This window comes from Podarcis vaucheri (genome assembly GCF_965113315.1).
Source record: "Podarcis vaucheri genome assembly, chromosome: 2".
NCBI lineage: Eukaryota > Metazoa > Chordata > Lepidosauria > Squamata > Lacertidae > Podarcis > Podarcis vaucheri.
The window spans coordinates 48,494,758-48,514,807 of NC_138760.1; the positions used below are offsets into that span (position 1 = coordinate 48,494,758).

General features: G+C 42.7%; 1 protein-coding gene across 14 annotated transcripts in view; it reads left to right on the plus strand.

Moving 5' to 3' along the window:
* The window catches only part of CACNA1A (calcium voltage-gated channel subunit alpha1 A), a 256,547-nt gene that overhangs the window by 212,544 nt on the left and 23,953 nt on the right, over nucleotides 1-20,050 (plus strand). For 13 of the 14 annotated variants that reach the window (XM_082214686.1, XM_082214683.1, XM_082214682.1 and 10 more), the window contains 6 exons: nucleotides 12,235-12,340; nucleotides 13,978-14,085; nucleotides 15,804-15,904; nucleotides 16,854-16,963; nucleotides 17,756-17,894; nucleotides 19,781-19,894. In XM_082214686.1, coding sequence (XP_082070812.1) covers nucleotides 12,235-12,340; nucleotides 13,978-14,085; nucleotides 15,804-15,904; nucleotides 16,854-16,963; nucleotides 17,756-17,894; nucleotides 19,781-19,894 — 678 coding nt within the window. The remainder of the gene's footprint in view (nucleotides 1-12,234; nucleotides 12,341-13,977; nucleotides 14,086-15,803; nucleotides 15,905-16,853; nucleotides 16,964-17,755; nucleotides 17,895-19,780; nucleotides 19,895-20,050) is intronic. The other variant, XM_082214675.1, reaches the window with a different exon arrangement.

Genomic DNA, 20,050 nt, shown 5'->3' on the forward strand with positions numbered 1-20,050 from the left:
TTCAGCAGTATCCGGGACCCAAAATCCCCTGGTTTCTTTCACGGCATGAACAGAGCTCTCCCAGGAATTCCTGATCAACCTCCTGTAAGTAATGTGAAATGTGGGGGTAGCACAGGTAGCACAAGGGCAGAAGCACGTTATTCAGACTCCATGAGGTAATTTGCAGGGATGAGTTAATTTCCTTGTATCTGGGTTTAGATTATCTGGATAAATTCCAGATAAATTTAACAATATTTCAAAACAGCAGGAAATTAAATGTAAACAAGATAGTAAGAAAGTGCCCCCATCTAACCCCACCCCACTGCATCCTGGAGACATTGGATAGTGTTAAGGGACCAGAATGCATGTGTGGTTTCCTGCACATGATGAGAGCCTATGCAATGATAAGACAAAGTCACCTTCAGTTTCAGTGAGGGAGATAAAGCCATGGGAAAGTGATAGGTCACCAAGGAAGGTGAGGACAATGCAATTTACCCCATGGTCCTCTTTGCCACCCCTCCCAAGGATATGGCTTCCTAGTTGCCCCTGAGTGTCCTCCCAGGCTTTGTGGAGCCTGTTCTGCACCTTGGTACACAAGTGGCCATTAGGAGATTTGGGGTAAGGTGGCATCAGTATGCTGATGCTACCCAGCTCTGCTCTGTAACATCAGGAGAGACTGTGCAAGCTATAGATTGGTACCTGGTCTAGGAGCTGGATAAGCTTCAACTGGTAAGACAGCTACAGCCATTTCTGGATCAGAATATCCTGACCTCCAGGCTGGATTACTTACTTCAGTGTGCTTGCCTTTGGGGTTGGTCCAGAAGCTGCAGCTGTTGCAAAATCTGGTGCTTAGCTACCAGGCTGTTTGTGCTGCTGGTTTTGCTGTATAAAGACCTATACAGCATGGGACCAGGATACCCAAAAGATTGTCTTACACCTTAGATACCTAGTTGATCATTGTGCTTTGCAGGTGAGGGCCTCCTCAGAAGGTCCATCCTGTACAGTGTCAGAATTGGGCCCTACCATTTGGAATTCCCTTTCCTTAAATAGTAGATAGGTGCACCTAACGAAGATCTTCCTCTTTCATCAGGCCTTTTAAGATGAGATCTTTACCAGTCTGCATCTGTACTTGAATTGTTTTAAAGATGGTTTTATTATTTTATCCCTTGTGGTTCACTGCCTTGGGCTTCTTTGAAAGGAAGGGCAGGGTATAAATTTAATTAATAAATAATAAATAAAATAAATAACATCACATCTAGTTTGGTGCTGATAATGATTTATAACGCTCGTTCTGAGCATTTGATTCAGTATTTAACAAGTATGCAATTAGAGTGCTCACTTGCTATGCATTTTTTTCATAACTGAAGTTTTTCTGTTGTATGTATCCTAGAGATCACGTTTGATCTACACCACTTTCTGTAACCATGGCATAGGCATGGCCACTTGGTGCTGCATTCATATGGCAGCAGCTGATAATGCAATTTAGTACTGAAGCATAAATTTAGGAAACAATACTGAATAATGAAAAATAGGATTTTGAATGATGGTCCTTTTTCAGTACACTAGGGTATGCTACCCATGTTAAGCCTGCTCAGTCACCAACCTGCCATTTGAGCTTGTGGGAATCATTGTCCGGATTAGAACAAATGGCACAGGACTTGCAGGTGTTAGTGTGCTTGGCACTTGAAATACCATCTATCTGGAAATGAATTGAAACTGGTAGAATTGGGCTTGTATTATGAGGGTCTTCACAGAGTTTTACTATGGTTTAAGCTCCAGTTTATTAGTTCAGACTTTTGTGCAAGACAGACAGTATTCACCTTCAGCTGCCAGTTAACAAGAGCCTAGAAGTGCAGGACTATACTCATTACCTCTTACACATGTACAGGCTAGCAACAGAACACATGCCCAGGTAGAGCTCCTTCTGGTTAAAAGTTAGACTCAAGTCTTGGGCTCCATCCACCAACTTGCCTATGGGTTGCAGTTCATTCTGCAGTTGGGATTGCTCTCTCATGCCCTTCCGGCCGCCCATAAAAGAATAAGGGAGGTGGGAAAGTTCTTGTAGTTGTTCTAATGGCTCTTTTGATCTATTTGCATAACTTAAAACAGACACCCATGCCTTTTCAGTGCTTCTGCCTCCATAACGGTGTAACTTCCTACAAAAGAACACAACCTAAGGGGAAGTAGTTCACTACTCTTAACCAGAGACGAATTAACAGCAACTAACCTTTTTCTCTGCCCCCTTCTCTCTGCTGCTCCATGCCTCCTTCTCTGTCAATGCAGTTCTAACCTATCAGAAGCTTTTCCCTTCTGCTCCTCCATAACTTCATATTCTAACCCTAAACCTTTTATGCATCTCAGCAGCTGATCATCAAGCTACATCTTCTTTCTCCTTTTCTTCCCTAAGTCTACAACTCATACCCAGAGCTTCCCCTCTCACATTTTCTGTGTTATGTGTGTGATCTCTCTTTCACCCTTCTGAACCATTGGGTTTCTATTGCTGGTTCATGGCACAGATATTGAAAAGCTCACTCTCACTTGAAAGGGTCCTTAGATTCTGCAAGTTTAGTGTGGGGAGAAGGGGGAAGATATAAAACTCTGCCAGTTTTATCAGTGGGGATAGACTCTGTAGTAAAGGTTTCAGTGCAGTCTGATGCCACAGAAACTGTGTAGTGAACATGCCACTATAGGATGAGAAATGTAGGAAGATTTGGGGAGAGGGTACTCAAATCCACCCAAGCAAGAGCAGTAAGTAAAGATGAATGTTTGAAAGGGCCATGGTGAGTAGGAGGCAGTAACTGAAATAGGTTTTTCAGATGAAAGATTATACTACTGTATCCCAATGGCAGCCAGCAACTAATACTTCCTTCAGACTATAATATCAGACCAGTCGTTGTACTGAAACATATGTGAAATGATCAGAGTGCTGGGAGAGACGAGGTCAGTTTGCTCACATTGCTCTGCCAATGGAAAAACCTTGTGGGAGGGGTGAATTGCACAGCTATGCAAGTGCCACTACACATTTCCGATCTCTGATGCTTGTGTGGTTCTTCACATGTAATTCTACCCCTCCCACATGGTTCCTGCGCTTTTAGGTTACCAAAGTGGAAGCCATAAGAGAAGTGTGATCAGTCTCCAACTGCTTCTTGCTACTGAAGTAAACAGGACAGCTCTTTCAACCTGTTGGTAGGTCCTTTTTGTGATATGTTTTAATTTGGGTTTAGGAGCAGGGGAAGGGTGTTATTCTTCTTTTGGAATGGTCATAATCTTACTCAGTGAGAAAACATGGATTTCTCAGCCAGTTTGACTGTATCTTATGAGTTGAACATGCTTAATAGAAACAATATGTATAAATGAAAAATTACTATTAAAGCAGTAAGTCTGATGGAGAATATTGCATGCAGACTAAACTTGAAGAAGTAACAATAATCACTCTGATGTTTTGATACTACTGTGACTACTACAGTAGTCTTGAGGAGGATGTGATTTTTTTGAGAAGCAGAGAGAGGTGTAATGGGCAAGAGGAGAAAGAGAATTCCATTCATTGGAGGAAGCAAATGAGAAGAATCAAAGACAAGACATAGCCGAGGCTATCTGTGACTTAAAACAAAATAAGATAATTATCCAGAGCATTATGACATATAAAGAAGTTAAATAAGGATGGATAAGACTGTGAAGAGTGTTGCTGAGAAGTTAAAGCATCAACTGAGAGACAGGTGTAAATTTTGGTGAGGTTAAAATATAACACCTGCCTGAATTAGAAACAGGATATTTGAGAATGAAAGTGGACAGTAAAAAATAAAACTCGAGACAATGAAATTAGGAAGAATGACAAGTATATTATGTGTCAGATGAAGAAACAGAAGGTTTACAGGACAAGACAATAAATTCTGTATAGTGTTTTTTAAGTTGTCTCTGGGTGTTCCAACCAGAAAAAGCAAAAAGGCAGAAACAGAAAGATAAACTTGAATGTCGTTTGCATAAAGATGATCATTGAAATCAAACTGTTCTGTCAGAGATACAAAATTCTAAAGCCAGGTCTGCATATTGAACCAAATAAAAACTTTGTGAGCTGGACATTTCAACAAGGATCGTTCCATCTTGATGAATCAAGGAAGACACCAAAATCAATGTGATCTTCTCATTCTTCTCAGCCTCCTAGTAAGTAGAACCATCTAGATCAAGAAATGTTAACCAAAATTTTATTAGATTTTATAAGCTGTGTCAAAAGTTATGACAATTGCAAAGTCACAAAAAATTATAATTACATTTAAAAACAATACGATCAAATACAGAATCAAGGACTAAAAATTATTGAGTTCATCTTACAATGAAGTGTTCACTTCAGCTATATATTCAGCTATGTTTCATGCACAAAAATCTGCCTGATCTTTGCAGGACAGGCAAAATCTGGATATGATGTCAGGCTCTCATCTGTCCCGTGAATTTAGGTTTGTCTTTAAAGTTCAGCTTTCTTAAAAGTGAGCCAAGCAGTTCATTCCTGCAGTTCATTCATCACATTATAATATAGCAGATAAAATAACTGTAAAGTTTCAGTGCAGTAGAGATGTGACCACACTGTCTGCCTACAGGAAGTTGTAGAAACACTCTTCACACAAACCATTTGTCATTCATCCATACACACTGCCCAGGCTTGCGCCCCAGGGACGTCACTTCAATGCTGCTAATGCAGAGTTTGACTTCGCCCCTGGATATGTGCTGCATTGACTTGCGAGACTGATGGATGCCAACATGGAGAATGCTCTCATCCTGCACAGATGCAGGGAGGATATGTTGTCTGTAAGCACAAATATCTTCTTCCATAAGTTGGAGTGACTGCTGTGCCAATGACACACAGAATCCTGAACATCTTCGACATTATTAAAAAGCAAAAATTTGCTGAACATGATAAATATGCAGATCATAGATTTTAAGCTAATTAAGTTCATCCATTGTAACAGGAACAAAGATAATGCAGGTATGTACCTTTCACACTGATTTTTTCTGTCACTTTTCGAGTGGCAGAAGCCATTTCCATGTAATTCAAAATTCACACCCACTTGTAGTATAAATTGTCTTGCTTTGTTAATTATGGGCGTGTGAATAGGCTCCATGAGAAGACCCTGATTTATAAACCAATGCCTCTGTGTAATCTCCAAAAGGATGCAAGTCTGCCAGCAACTCCATAAGGAATTGTATGTTGACTTTCGTTGAACCATGACTGTTTCTGCGATTTGGGCTAAAAGTGAATCTGAATTGCTGCAGGCATTGCTTTGTCACATTAATACTGGTTCTTAACAACTACTCCAGTTCTTAATGATTGGTTCAAAAACTGATGCTAATATTTTGACCCCGCACATGGAGGTTGCAAAAATGCTTTCTAGTTTGATTTTGTCTTCTGTTGATCTCAGCACATCTGCGATGTGGGTCAGACAATTAAATCTTCACATGAAAGCTGTTGGAAAATGTATTTGCCAGTCACTTGTCAATTAGCTGGCTTAAACAAGTGAAGAATCTCCATGGTAGTTGCTCCGCAGGAAAATAAATTATCCAGTCACTGCTTTGCACCACCAGACTACTTTGTCAACCTATATTTGAATAGAAAATCAGGTTCTCAATCTTCCTGCAGTTTAATTAAAAGGAAGAAGAGGCCAAATGGCCTGATAGGCTGCCTATTTATCTTGGCACTGAGCGCAGGGTCAAGTGCCTCCATTGGGCAGTTGTTCCCATGCCCAGGGGAACACCCACAAGGCCCTGCCACCATTGGTCAATTTGGCAGCAGAGAACAATCCGGCCTGCCATATGCTGGTTCACAAGAGCCTATTGGGGCCTGCCTGCAAAGCCGCCCATGCCAGAAGGGCAAACTGACTTTCTTTTCAATGCAAATTTCCATTATTATTTTTTGCTGTACTAACTGCCATTGATTATTGCTTTAGATTTGAAGAAATTAGAACATACACACTTCTTTTTATTAAAACAAAAACAAAAAACCCTGCCAAAACTTTTAAAGAAAGTTTGCACCTACAGGACCACTATAAGAAGGACTGCAACCTGATATTGTTACTGTTGAAATTCCAAATTCAGTTCCTCTATCATTGGTGGGAAACCAAGTGTTCTCTTCCTACTCATCTTTTTGTCACAGCTCTTGAGTTCTTGGATAATGAAAGGCACTCTCAGTATTGCCTCTCATCTCCTTTCGCTCAGTTCCTGCAGCCAAAGAGGCAGAAGAGTTCATAGGCTGATAACACTGCATAACAATTTTTGACAAAAGTCATGCCTCTGAGATAAAAGTAGCCATTTCTTATAGATTTTGAGGTGCTGAATACGAATATGACAATGAAAACGCAAAATCGGCTACAGTTTCTTAGAGATCTGCAATCATTTGTTATAATTTGAGTATGACTATATGCTACTAAAACAGTAGCTGTTTGAGAAACGTGAGTTATTTGGCTTGAATACTATCTAACTGAAGAAGCAATACATTGGATAGTGGATATGGAAGATATGGAAAGAGGGCAGGTGAAAGGTAAAAAAAATGTGCTTGAAAAAACCCAACCACCAGTTAACAACTAGAAGATTTGAAAGGCTACAAAGAAAATGTTGTCCTGCCCTGTCAGGCACATACACATTAATAGTCAGCCCAGTGTTGAATATATATCTATGAACAATCTGGATTTCATCTGCTTACCTGAAGCCCAGTATTGTTTGCTCACTTACTTTGATTGGAAGTGGCTTTTTGAGGTCTTAGGCAGAAGTTTCCCCCCATCATCTGCTTCCTCATCCTTTTAACTGCATATGCATGTGAATGAATTTGGGACATTCTATGTACAAAGCATATACTCCACCACTGACCTATATCCTGTCACCTGGAACAGTCGAAAGCTAAAGCCTGTGAGTACCAACAAACTATACTGTATTGCCATACTTGCTAAGGTGCTGGTACAGATGGGAGGCCCTCCACACAAATTAATTATGCTGTGACAGTCATAGTAACTGCCGTTTGCTGCACACAAATGTCAAAAAGGAGCATTGCAGGGAGTTGGGTCCCTTCCAACTCTACAATTCTATAAGAATATGCAAAGTTGCAGTAAATCAAGTCTATCTAGCCTATCTATCTAATGCCTTTCCCAGCTTTTGTTTCCTGAGACCCTTCAACCAGAGATGCCAGAGATTGAATCCAAGACCTTCAAACAATTTGTTGTACTACTAAGCTAAGCCCTTTTTCCCACCTAGAGGGAAAGTCATCCTTGGTATCTAACTACTTTCATGCCTCAGTTAATTGTGACAACACCAGGATAAGAAAAACAACAACTCAACTAACTACATGCTGGTCAGAGAAGAATAAAATTCCTTAGGAGGAATTTGAAGAGACTTGGTGGTATTGCAGTTAGGGTGCAGGCTGCATTCACAGAATACCTCTTGCATTTTGCTATTCTTCAGACAGGAGGCACAAGTGACCATGTTTTGAAAAAGCCACCACTATGCTAACTTCTCAATGAAATATTGAAATCTAGTCCTAAGTTGTGGAGAGTCACAGGAAGATATGGAACCATTGTGAGTCCACACTGCAGTCCATGCCTCCTGTCATGGGATGATTTGCAATGATCATGTTATGGTTGGAGAAGAGCAGCACACTGATGAATCGTTTCTGAATGGGGGCAAAAATCGAATTAGCCTTGATGCAGATGGAGTTGTTAAAAGTGGTTATTGGCAGTATTAGGCTCATCATGTAAGGCCAAGCAATTAGGTAGGGCGGGGTAAAAAATCTAGTACCCTCCAGATGTTTTTGGACTATGGTTCCCATCATCCCTGACTATTAGCAATGCTGCCTTGGGGAGTTGTAGCCCAAAAACATCTGGAGGGTACTACATTGACTAGCTTTGGTGTAGGAAAGCTTTGTTTGTACCATGTTGACTTTTTACATAAGGAAACGCACATAGCTACCTGTGCCTTAGACCCTGGTAAGGCATCTGGTTTCAAAGGAGACTGTATGCAGGGGCTTGCACTGGGTGTCAGGAATCCCAGGTTAGCATAGACTTGGTGAAAGGAGAATGAAGAGATGGGAGAAGGAATGTGGTGTGTGGAGCTCAAGGTAAATGAACTTTAGGCTAGAGGCCTTGGTGTCAAGACTCATAGGCCTCATTCCTAGCTGTGCCATTTCCATATCTGTGCTTTACATCCCAGCTTTACAAAACCCTTTGAGTAAAAATATTGTTTTCAGTGCAATACACTATAATAATCTCTCTCCTCTGTAATGGCCCACTCCTCTGTAAATCTTCCATGTCCTTCCCATTCGCTACCATTGTCCATACATCCCTTGGTTCATTCAACCATGACATCAGCTGTCCAGAAAGCCAGAGAGAGATAAATTTGTTCTGCAGTTCCCTTACATATTTGTGGGGAAGAGAATTGGGATTTCTGACTGCCCTATCTGCCCTGGTAAATAATTGCTGCCTGTATCCATCTACCCCCACCATTATCCCTTATTCACTGTTGCTGTCCCTAATCATACAGAGATCCCAGGGTTTATTCTGCATGAGACAGCAATCCAAGGGACCCAATTCTCCGACAGAATTGGCATTTTCATAATCATTAGCCTACATACACTATGGCTAACATGATTTGGCTCTTTCATCTCCCTTACTGTTGCAATCCATGCTTGCTCCAGTGCATGGAAAAGCTAGGGTGCTGTCCCCAAATAAGCGCACTGTGAATTCTGTGCCATTGAAACACACACACATGCACACATACAGAAATTCAAATTCAGTAAGCAGAAACTACAAGCTATAAGTGATTTTTTAAATGAACAATACAAATGTGTATGAATATTTCTATAACATTATGTTTTTGTTTTGATTGGCATTGAGATATTTTGGGTCACTACAAGAAATGCTTCAGGGAATTGAATGCAGCAAAACAATAGGGGGAAAGTGGGTATAGAATGACTCTGGAAGAAGGGCATGTGGCATGGGAGTGGGGAGGAGGGAAGCCACAAGCAACTGCTACACTCAGGCCTAATATCACAGTTTGTGATATAATAATAGCTGCAGTGTGGTAACATTTGAAGGAAGACAATTCTGTGGGTGGAGGCAGCAAGGTAGTTTACAAACCCATAACAGTTCTGCAGGTCCTGGGACAGGTCACTGCTCCTATGGGAGGTAACTATGCTGCTGGCCCCAGCCACATGAATCCATTGTTACTAGAGGTCAGCCATGCTGTAGCACTTCCTATGCCATTCATAAAAGCAAAGTAACACTCAGGGTTTACCCACAGTTATATTTCCTCTACTTCTTCCAGGCACAGTCTGCGCTTTAAAACACCACATTCAAGTGCTCTCTCTTTTTTTGCCCCATCGCATTCCTTGCAAAAACCCACTCTCTAAAGCTCAATCAGAGCAAACAGCAATCTGCTGGGAAACCCAAATTGATGCTTGCTCCGATTGGGTTCTGAAGAGCAGGTTTTCACAGGGAAAGCTTCAAGGGGGGCGGAGATCCAACAACTCTTGGACGTGGAGCTTTTGAGTGCAAACTGTCTGGAAAGAGCAGGAGAAATGGTAGCTGTGGATAAGCCCCCAGTCTTGTAGACTGCCAGAATCCTGGGGTATCCACTGAGGGTTTATCCACACTTTCTCTTGTCCTGCTGCTTTCCTCCAAGGAAAACTGCTCTTTAGGGCTCAAGTTGCCTCTTGCTTGGACTACTGCAATGCGCTCTACGTGGGGCTACCTTTGAAGGTGACCCAGAAACTACAACTAATCTAGAATGCGGCAGCTAGACTGGTGACTGGGAGCGGCCGCTGAGACTACATAACACTGGTCTTGAAAGACCTACATTGGCTCCCAGTACGTTTCCGAGCACAATTCAAAGTGTTGGTGCTGACCTTTAAAGCCCTAAACGGCCTCGGTCCAGTATACCGGAAGGAGCGTCTCCACCCCCATCATTCTGCCAGGACACTGAGGTCCAGCGCCGAGGGCCTTCTAGCAGTTCCCTCACTGCAAGAAGCCAAGTTACAGGGAACCAGACAGAGGGCCTTCTCGGTAGTGGCACCCGCCCTGTGGAATGTCCTTCCACCAGATGTCAAAGAGAAAAACAACTACCAAACTTTTAGAAGACATCTGAAGGCAGCCCTGTTTAGGGAAGCTTTTAATGTTTAATAGACTATTGTATTTTAATATTTTGTTGGAAGCTGCCCAGATGGGCGGGGTATAAATAATAAATTATTATGATTATATTATAATCAGAGGTAATAACAATTCAGGTTCCCCCCAAATTGCCATTTGTTCCAATCTATCACTAAAGAGCATGTTTTCCCTTGGAAAGGAACAGGGCAAGGGAAAACTTCTTGGACCCATGCTTTCTAGGCACGGCACAAGTGGAAAAGTCGACAAGCCCTGAGTGAGGCAGTCACCAAGAGGTGTGGCTATTGAGTTCTGGTTGCAAAGCAAAAATATAATTTCTACAACTACTGTTAAACTTTTGGTCAACTGCCAAAAAGTCCAGAGAGTCCATCCCCAGTCCTCTGTGAATTCTGAATGCAATGCAAAAGGAAGGTCTAAGGGATGAGAAGGAAAATAAGGTTGCTTCATCTTGTTTTATGAGGTGCCTCACCTTTGGGATCCACAACAGATCCTGCATATGGCCCAAAAGAAAGGCTTGACTCTGCAAGATCTTCTGACAGGTTGAATTAAGTTATGTGACAGAAATGGATTTGATGCACAGGCCATGTGCCTTGTTCATGGACAGCTCAGGAACACAAGGTAATGTGAGGGCACAGGCAGCATTCTTACCAAATTGCCAAAGAGGAGGAAATTCTGAGTACCCAAGTACGAAGCACTGAGGAAGATCTGTTCAGTCTAATGCAGGCTGCTCTCCCAAGATTTACAGGTTTTCTGGACATCAGATTCCTGAGGGATCTTCCTACTTAATGTGTCATCATCATTATCATCACCATCATCTATATGTGTGTCTCCCTCTTTCTTTCTCCTCTTCCTTCAGAGTTTTTGATCTCATCTGTCATTCTGTGCACCTCTGTTCAGTGACATCCACTTAATGAACCCCAAGGACCCTGACCGTCTAACCCCCATTTCCATTGGTCCTATCTCAGCTAATGCACTAGCTGGTCAAGCCCCACCCTGAGCATCTTGTGTGATCTCCAGCCCACAGCCTTGGCTCAGGAATGGCACATGGCCCATAGTCTGTCAATTTCATTTCTTTCTTTTCTACCTTAAGGATGCACCCATTTTTTGCACCAAGAGCCCACAATCCGGATCTCTCCCTTAGAGCAATCTATACCAGAGCTATGAATGAGTCTCAACGTGTTCTCTGTGCATGCTTTTGCACTGTGCTGCATGCTGCATGCTCTTTTTGCATGCTCTAGTCTTGCGCATTTGATGAAACCTGTTCTGTTGAATGTTTGTGTGCATTCTCCTTGGACCCCGTCCCTTTACCACTGCTGTCTACTGCTGTCTTGGATAGTTGGGATTTTATTTGGGTTTTTCCTTTGTTTTACACTTTTTTACTTTTATATAGACAATGAGCTCTTTGGGGAGAACTCTGTGTAAGTTTGGAAGAGGACCTTAAAAGGGATACATTCTGGAGAGGAGAGATTACATCATGAGAGACTTAGTTGGATAGGACACATTGGACTCATCTACAGCTAGGGGATGAGAGTAGCTCTAGTGACCCAAGCTAGGAGTCTAGAATATTCCTATTTCTGAAAACTGATTGGGATACAGTGGGCTAGAACAGAAGCCAGGAAACTGCCTCCAAGTCTAATGCAGACAATAGAAGGGTCTCCTTGCAGAGGTCTTCAGACTACAGTCATCTCTGGCTAAAGTCATTGGCAAAAACCCAGTAGATAATCTTGCAGAATGTTTAAGGTAAATCTCAGTGAGATGAATTTCTAAGCAACACGTTTAGGAGTGCAACCAGGTCCATACAGTTATTATGTGGGGGGGTTTCCAGGCCCATCTTCTAGTAGCTGATGTGGAATCCACATACCAGTATCTGAAAGCAGTTGGGTGAAAGCAAAATAAGGTGTGATAAGAGCCGAGTATCCAGATATTAACATATTGCAACTGGGCTCTGGTCCTCATGATACTGGGTGGGAAGTGAGGTTAATCCATGAGTAGAAGGATTTGATGCAAGACAAAGTTATTGAACTCAGAGTTCTCCCCAGAGCTCATATACTCCTCTGTGCATGATAACCTGGGTGGTAGGGAGTTGTGAGATAACACCTTTCTGCTTGGGTTTCTGCAGAGACTGCTTCGCATGGACCTGCCTGTGGCAGACGACAATACAGTCCATTTCAATTCTACCCTCATGGCGTTGATCCGGACTGCACTTGACATCAAGATTGCCAAAGGCAAGTGACACCACCATAAACACAGCAAGAGAGAGCAGTTTCTTTCCTGACAGATTAGAGAATTCTGGGAAATTAAATTACATATTGGAAAGCAAAGCCTGGGAAAAGTTTTCAATTAGCAATAATTTTGCCTCAGATTAACCTCATTAGCTACACTACTATGGTAAAGGTAAAGGGACCCCTGACCATTAGGTCCAGTCGTGGCCGACTTTGGGGTTGCGACGCTCATCTCGCTTTATTGGCTGAGGGAGCTGTTTACCTTCCCGCCGGAGCAGTACCTATTTATCTACTTGCACTTTGACGTGCTTTCGAACTGCTATGTTGGCAGGAGTAGGGACTGAGCAACGGGAGCTCACCCTGTCGCGGGGATTCGAACCGCCCACCTTCTGATCGGCAAGTCCTAGGTTCTGTGGTTTAACCCACAGCGCCACCCGCGTCCCGTAGCTACACTCCTACCACTGCACAATTATAGTACCTGCTAGTTCTTTTATATAGATGATACATTGCACAGAAATATGTATGCAAATGCCTATAGGAGAAACAAGGCTCCCTGGACCAGATATTCCCCAGGAAGGAGTAGTAAGGGGTAGGCATTTTGCCTCTTAAATTGGTCAAACATCCCAGTACCAGCCTATGCATGAAGAAAGAAGTTATGTTAAAGACCCATCAGAAGAGTGATGCTGCCTTTAAAACCAATGAACATTTCACTGTAGAGGTTTACACAGGATGAAATGTACTTGTCATTATTAAAAGCTCCAAGGCCCCTTTTCTGACTCTCTTGGGTTGGAGATCTTTCTGGTTATTTTGCCATAGTAGTTTGTCTGCTTGCCCCCCACAGGTGAGGTCAGGGAGCACAGACACCTCCCATGGAGCAGAATGCCTCAGGGTGCAGTCCACATCTTTCAGGAAGACTTCTCCCAAAGTGTAGATAAGGGTTGCAGAACCTGTGGCCTTCCAGATGCTGCTGGACTCTGACTCAGCTTCAGCCAATATGGCCAATGGTCAGGGGTGATGGGAGTTGTAGTCCAGCAACATATGGAGGGCCTCAGGTTCCTCATCTCTGATCTACATGTCATCTTACTGAGTGGTATGGAAAGCACCCTGACCAAAAAAAATAATGATGATGATGTAGAATAGAACTTTAGAATGTTAAGGAGAAAACTGTTCCTGGAAATGTTGAGGGCAGCAATGGTCAAACACACCAACTAACACCTACAATGTGAAGTGTGACTCATTCAACTCTGATATAGAGTGGCTGTAACAGCAACGGGGCACATCCATTCCGTACATTTAAAGCACATCCAATGCACATTTAAAGTACACGACTTCCCCCAGAGAATCCGGGGAACTGTAGTTTGTTAAGGCTGCCAGGAATCGTACCTCTGTAAGGGAAAACTACAGTTCCCAGGAATCCTTGAGGGAAGTCATATGCTTTAAATGTGCATTGAATATACTTTAAAGGTATGGTGTGGATCTGCCCTAATATTTCTTTTCAATTTTGATTTCAGTATTGACCAGAGAATTAACAGAATCCAAAAGAAACAGATTAAATATTCTAATACTTCTGGGGGAGAGGGTGGAGATCAGGTGCCCAGTTGTTTATTTGTTGTGTCTCATGCCTGGCTTACATCTTCTAGGGGGCGCTGACAAACAGCAAATGGATGCTGAGCTGAGGAAGGAAATGATGGCAATCTGGCCCAACCTCTCCCAGAAAAATCTGGATCTCCTGGTCACCCCTCATAAATGTAAGAGTTGTCGTTATTGTCCCTGCCTGTGACAATGTAAGAGTTGTCATTATTGTCCCTGTCTGTGACATTCATTCTGTCCACGCTGAGTTCATGCATATACTCACTTCTTTATGGAAATAACTTTATGGAAATTACTGTTGCAATGTCATCTTGGCAATGGAGAGAACTGTGTTATTTCCACATGGATAGTCTCACAGGGAACACAATGGTAAAGCAGCACTCAGCAGGACTGAACCATCCTCATCAGCTGTCACCCAGTGATGTCAGCTGATAGACAGATGGGCATGGTTTGGGGAAAACAGCCTCGTGGATAAACTTAGATCCCATGGTGGGACAAGAGTTCCTCATGGTCCAGACGTTCCCCACCCCACCCCACTGTAAAAGATCAAGTGCATAGTCAGAAGTTACTCTGTAATGCCACCTTGTCACTGAAGGCTGAGGTAGTGGTTATTGGCAGCTATGGCTGATTCATCACATATGGCCATGTCTGGACAGGGATAGCCTGGCCACACTAATTCACACCCTAGTAGCTTCCTGGTTTAACTACTGTAAATGTATTTACCTGACATCAGAACCTGCTCTGCGCTGATACCTGTCTGATCTCGAGAAAAGTCCTCCAGAGTTGTGGTGCTGTGATCTAGAGCATCTATCTCCAAGTTTCAGTCAATCAGGTATCCATTAATGGTGCTACTACCAACACAGCCTCCCTGATACATCTCAGCATATGGGCAGGACAATATTGGGAGAGATGCTCTTTTAGTTAATTCGGGCCCAAGCCACTCAGAGCTTTATATGTCAAAGTCAACTGTCTGAACTGGGCTTGGTGACATATAGCCAATGAAGATGCTTTAAAAAACTATCATTCTGAACTAGTGACAATCTTTGAACTGTGTTCAGGAGTTGCCCTATGTAAAGTGCATTCTCTTTAATTAGCCTTCAGACAGCAGGTGTTTTCAGGTAAAGGAACTTGTATATTGTGATTTTTTGTTAATTTTACTTTTTGAAAGTCTTAAATTGTTATTAATTATTATTGATTATTTGTTGTTTCACCTTTTTTAAACCACTTTGAGGTTTTTTACAATCAAGTGGTATATAAATTTTATAAAATAAAAAATAATATTGATTAATTATTTTATACACACACACATATACACACATACACTTATCTGCATTGTTGTTGTGTACTTTGATTTTATTGGAACCTGCCCTGAGGCCACATGGTAAAGGGTAGAATAAAAATTCCGCAAATAAATAAATAAATCCCTTTCCTATTATTTTATTACAGAGGAGAAAGACCTGTTCTAAAATATGCCTTCTTGAAAAGGCTCCTCCTTTCAGACTATTACCCTCCAACTTGTGGAGGGTGATGAGAATGATTGCAAGAGGGTAGAGCTAATGCACTTACCTATATGCCCCTTGTGTTTACTTTGCCAAAAGAGGTCTAATGAGGCCATGTTCAACTCTCCATGTGGTGTCTGAGACTAGCAATTTAAATTTGGTAACTTACCCTCAGATGTCTACCTGAGCTGCAACTGCAAAACCCATGAAGGAATTAACAATTTTACATGCAGACACACATAGACTTACAGTGATGGCACCCCACCAGCCAAGAAATCTCAGCCCAAACTGAAGGCAGAGTTCGCCTTTAGAAAAACCTAAGGAAAAAATAAGCTGAAGCAATTTATCGTTTTCTTTCTGCTTTCTTCATCCTACAGCTACCGATCTGACAGTGGGCAAAATCTATGCAGCCATGATGATCATGGAATATTACCGCCAAAGTAAGGCCAAGAAGTTGCAGGCCATACAGGAGGAGCAGGTATGTGGCAACCATAAAACAGGGTTTGAGAAAAGATCCCTCAGTATCCAGCTTTCATTTTTTTGGCCAAGTCTGGCCACGAATCCCTGAACTAATGTACAGTGGTATCTCGGGTTACATACGCTTCAGGTTACAGACACTTCAGGTTACAGATTCCGCTAACCCAGAAATAGTACCTCGGGTTAAGAACTTTGCTTCAGGATGAGAACACAAATCGCACAGCAGTGGCACGGCAGCAGTGGGAGGCCCCATTAGCTAAAGTTTCTTCAGGTTAAAAACAGTTTCAGGTTAAGAACAGACCTCCGGAACGAATTAAGTACTTAACCCGAGGTACCACTGTATTTTAAGGGGGGACGAGGGATGTATGATACTGTATTTGTGCAGTTGTGTGTGTGTGCAGTCATGCAGATGTACATGTGCCAAATAATTTTGATGCAATGTGCATCAAAGGCAGGGTTGGAGGAGAATCTTGAGATGCCTTCTTGGAATTGTGAAGGAACTGGAGCTAAGTAAAATCGGGGGGGGGGACTCCCTGGCAAGGAGGAAATACTCAAACTTCAGTGCCGGTTCTTAAGTACAAGTTCTTATAATGCCCAATTCAAGGCAAGGAAGAGCCAATGGTTGCTAGACTCTCAGCTGCATCAGTGGAGTGGCCCTAGAATTCCTCTCTCCCCACCTTCCCTGCTACAGCCTGATGAAATGACTGCTGCCAATTGACAGTTGATAGAGGGAAGAGCCTGGCTTTTCAGTAAAGCCAATAGGCAATGTGTCAGTCTGTGAGCAAGGTTTCACTCACAGTTCAAAGCATGCAGGGATTGTCTTGTCACTGACAGCTTTTCAAATGGTCTGAACTTTTACTCGAGGAAAAGAAGCTATTTAATAGCTGCATGTATTTTCCAACAGATATCTAAAAATACCAACTTGTGCATCATTCTGTGCTTTCCTGTAGAATCGGACACCACTTATGTTCCAGCGCATGGATCTAGCATCCCCATCCCAGGAAGGTGGCCCAGGACAGAATGCTCTCCCTTCCTCACAACTGGATCAAGGGGATGGAACGTGAGTCTTAATCAATATAGCTTTCAGACCTGCTATATTCAAAAAGACATCTCAGAAACAGAATGTGCAGAATCAGGCACCTTGTAGAACATAGGTAGGCAAACTAAGGCCCGGGGGCCGGATCTGACCCAATCGCCTTCTAAATCCGGCCCGCAGATGGTCTGGGAATCAGTGTGCTTTTACATGAGTAGAATGTGTGCTTTTATTTAAAATGCATCTCTGGGTTATTTGTGGGCCATAGGAATTTGTTCACACACACCCAAAAAAAATGGTCCGGCCCCCCCACAAGGTCTGAGGGACAGTGGACCGGCCCCCTGCTGAAAAAATTTGCTGGCGCCTGTTGTAGAACCATCATCATAGATTACTAGAAACCCTCACAATGATTATCACATCAATAAATATAACAGGAGTCTTCAGCCCAGAAACACTACAGTGTATTTTTATAGATATTTTCTGCTTTAGATGTTTGCATACAAGCCTTTACTAAATATTCTCAAGGGAGTTTATGTCTCTGGTTTTCAGTATGTCAACTTGAGTGGGGGGTTTTCCTGATTTGGTTCTGTATATGATTGATCCCTGCTGTATGCTTTCCAGGTACTGTATAAGAGTTCCTGAAACTACCAGATTCTGGCTGTGTTTACTTAGCTGGGAAATTCTAGGGTTTTGAATAGCAGGGAACCTGACAAGGCAGCTATTGTAGCTATTTCCACAACACTAATGATTCTGTGTCATCAGACTCTGTTTGTGACTGTGCAGCAACTTGTTATAGTCTGACTATTCTTTCTGCTCCAGGACCATGCAGGAAGGAGGAATGAAAGAAAGTGAATCCTGGGTCACACAACGAGCGCAAGAAATGTTCCAGAAGACAGGAACCTGGAGCCCAGAGCCAGGGCGCCCGGAAGAGATACCCAATAGCCGGACCAATTCCCAGGTGGTTTGTGTGCCAGCTAGGTGCTTGGACTGGCACTTGCCTATCTCTCAGTCTTTCTCTCTTCTCAGACCCAGTTTGTCCTCTTGAAATCTTTTTAAAGTCTGTTATAATATGCAATCTTTCACTAGAATCAGACATCATGTTTTGAAAATTCCAGAATCATAGGAAAGTTGCTCAGGAAGGTCCAGTTCAGAGGAGCAAATAGTTGAGATGTGGGTCAGGCCAATATGGGTTGAGCTTCAACTGAAGGTGAAGGAATCGTGTGACACTTGGATCTCATGACAGTCCACATTTACAGCACCCTGAGCAACCTACTGTATGAAGTTTTGGTAGCATGACAAAAGGGAGATGAGTTGCAAATTGTACTTATGGTGAATCAGCTACAAGATCTTTTTGCCATAAACTGAACTCAGCCTGCGCTTGCTCATATTGCCTTCTTGCCATGCTAATTTGATCATATGAATTCACCTTACCTTAAACAAAGGAGGAGGGGACTCCAAAGGTGAAGCAAAACCTCACCACCACCTAGATCGTAGGGGCTCCAAATGAGTTAAATGGAGAAGTATGAATTTTGATGCTCAGTGTTCATATGGCTGTTCTCAAAATATTTGTCCTAAAGATAAAATTGCAGTTATGCTCTGTATCATGAACACAGTGTCATTTGAGAGGTAAATCCATCCTGGCACATTACATGTCGTTTTCAGTCACAATCTACTGATTTCTTTCCACAGTCATAAGTCTACTACCTTATTGGTACAGATGTTCCTCTGTAGTGTGCATTTGGCTCTCAGCCTATGAACTGGGAGAATAGGAGTGATTTCTCCAAGAATACTAGCAACGCCCTCTTTCCTTGCATGATTTTATATCTGGCAGCCTTAGGAGAAAGCGCCTTAGGAGAATTCACCTCTGCCTCTTGATGTGTCCTGCAGGCTCCAAAGACTTTGCATAGCATATTTGAACCATTTGTATATCAATGGAGGCTGCACCATTAAGGAAAATGGGATGCTGCCCCACCAATGTCTATCTGCCCTCAGCCAGCCCCCATCTGCCTGCCTTCCTCCTTACAACCAGTCCAGAGAATGGCACTGGCTGTCAGCTTCTTCCTCTCAGTGTTGCCTTTGTAGTACTCACCAGGAAGGAGGTTGAGGAAAAAACCAGAATTAGGTTGTTCTGGGTCTAGTTGCATTTGGTTTCTCTACTTTCTACCACACCAGTCCACGCCAGTCACCACTTGTATATGGGGTTCCGCAGGACACAGCAGTAAGTACAACAGCCTGCAGATCCAGAATCTAAAATGCTCATTGCCTCTGTCTTGTATTCCTGGATTTCGGTAGGAAATATATTTATGAGAGCTAGAGAGTGAGAGGTCGAATCATGTTTAGCAGAAGAATACTTAATGACTAGAGGTTGCCAGCAGCATGAGGCCAGAATAGAATCATAGAATCATAGAGTTGGAAGAGACCAGAAGGGCCATCGAGTCCAACCCCCTGCCAAGCAGGAAACAGTAGATTCTGTGTTTGAAGTAGATTCTGTGTTTGAAGTCCATTGAGTCCTTTAATCTTTGGTCAGTTGTTCCACATCTGTCCCTCTCAGCTCCCCCAGATCTGGCATCCCATGTGTCGTGACCCCATTGCTTCAGACATGGTATAAAAATGTATCTTTCTGCCCAGGCTTTCTCTGACCCATAAGATTGCCCCCTTTTTTTACTTACATGAATTCTCTGAATTCTTGTTTTTTCTTGGTACTGTTTTACTTGTTTTATGTTGTATTTCTATTTTAATTATGTTGTTTATTGTTTTTTAATGTTGTGCACTTCTTAGAGGCTTTTCAAATACTAAGAGGTTTATAAATGTTTTAAATAAATCCATCTGCTTTGCCTAATCCAGTCTGTAGAGATGCGGGAGATGCCAAGGGAGGGCTACTCAGACAGTGACCAGTACCTGCCCATGGAAGGTCATGGACGTGCTGCCTCCATGCCACGACTGCCTGCTGAAAACCAGGTGAGGGTTTTTTTATCCAGCCCATTTTGAACTTGAGGGCTGTGATGACCTCCCCTTCCTTGCACTCTCTTTTGCTCATAGGGGTAGCAGTGATCCTCATTGTCACCTGCACATCAAGGAGGTAGCAATGTTTGGCTTAGTGCTACTCGGTACTGG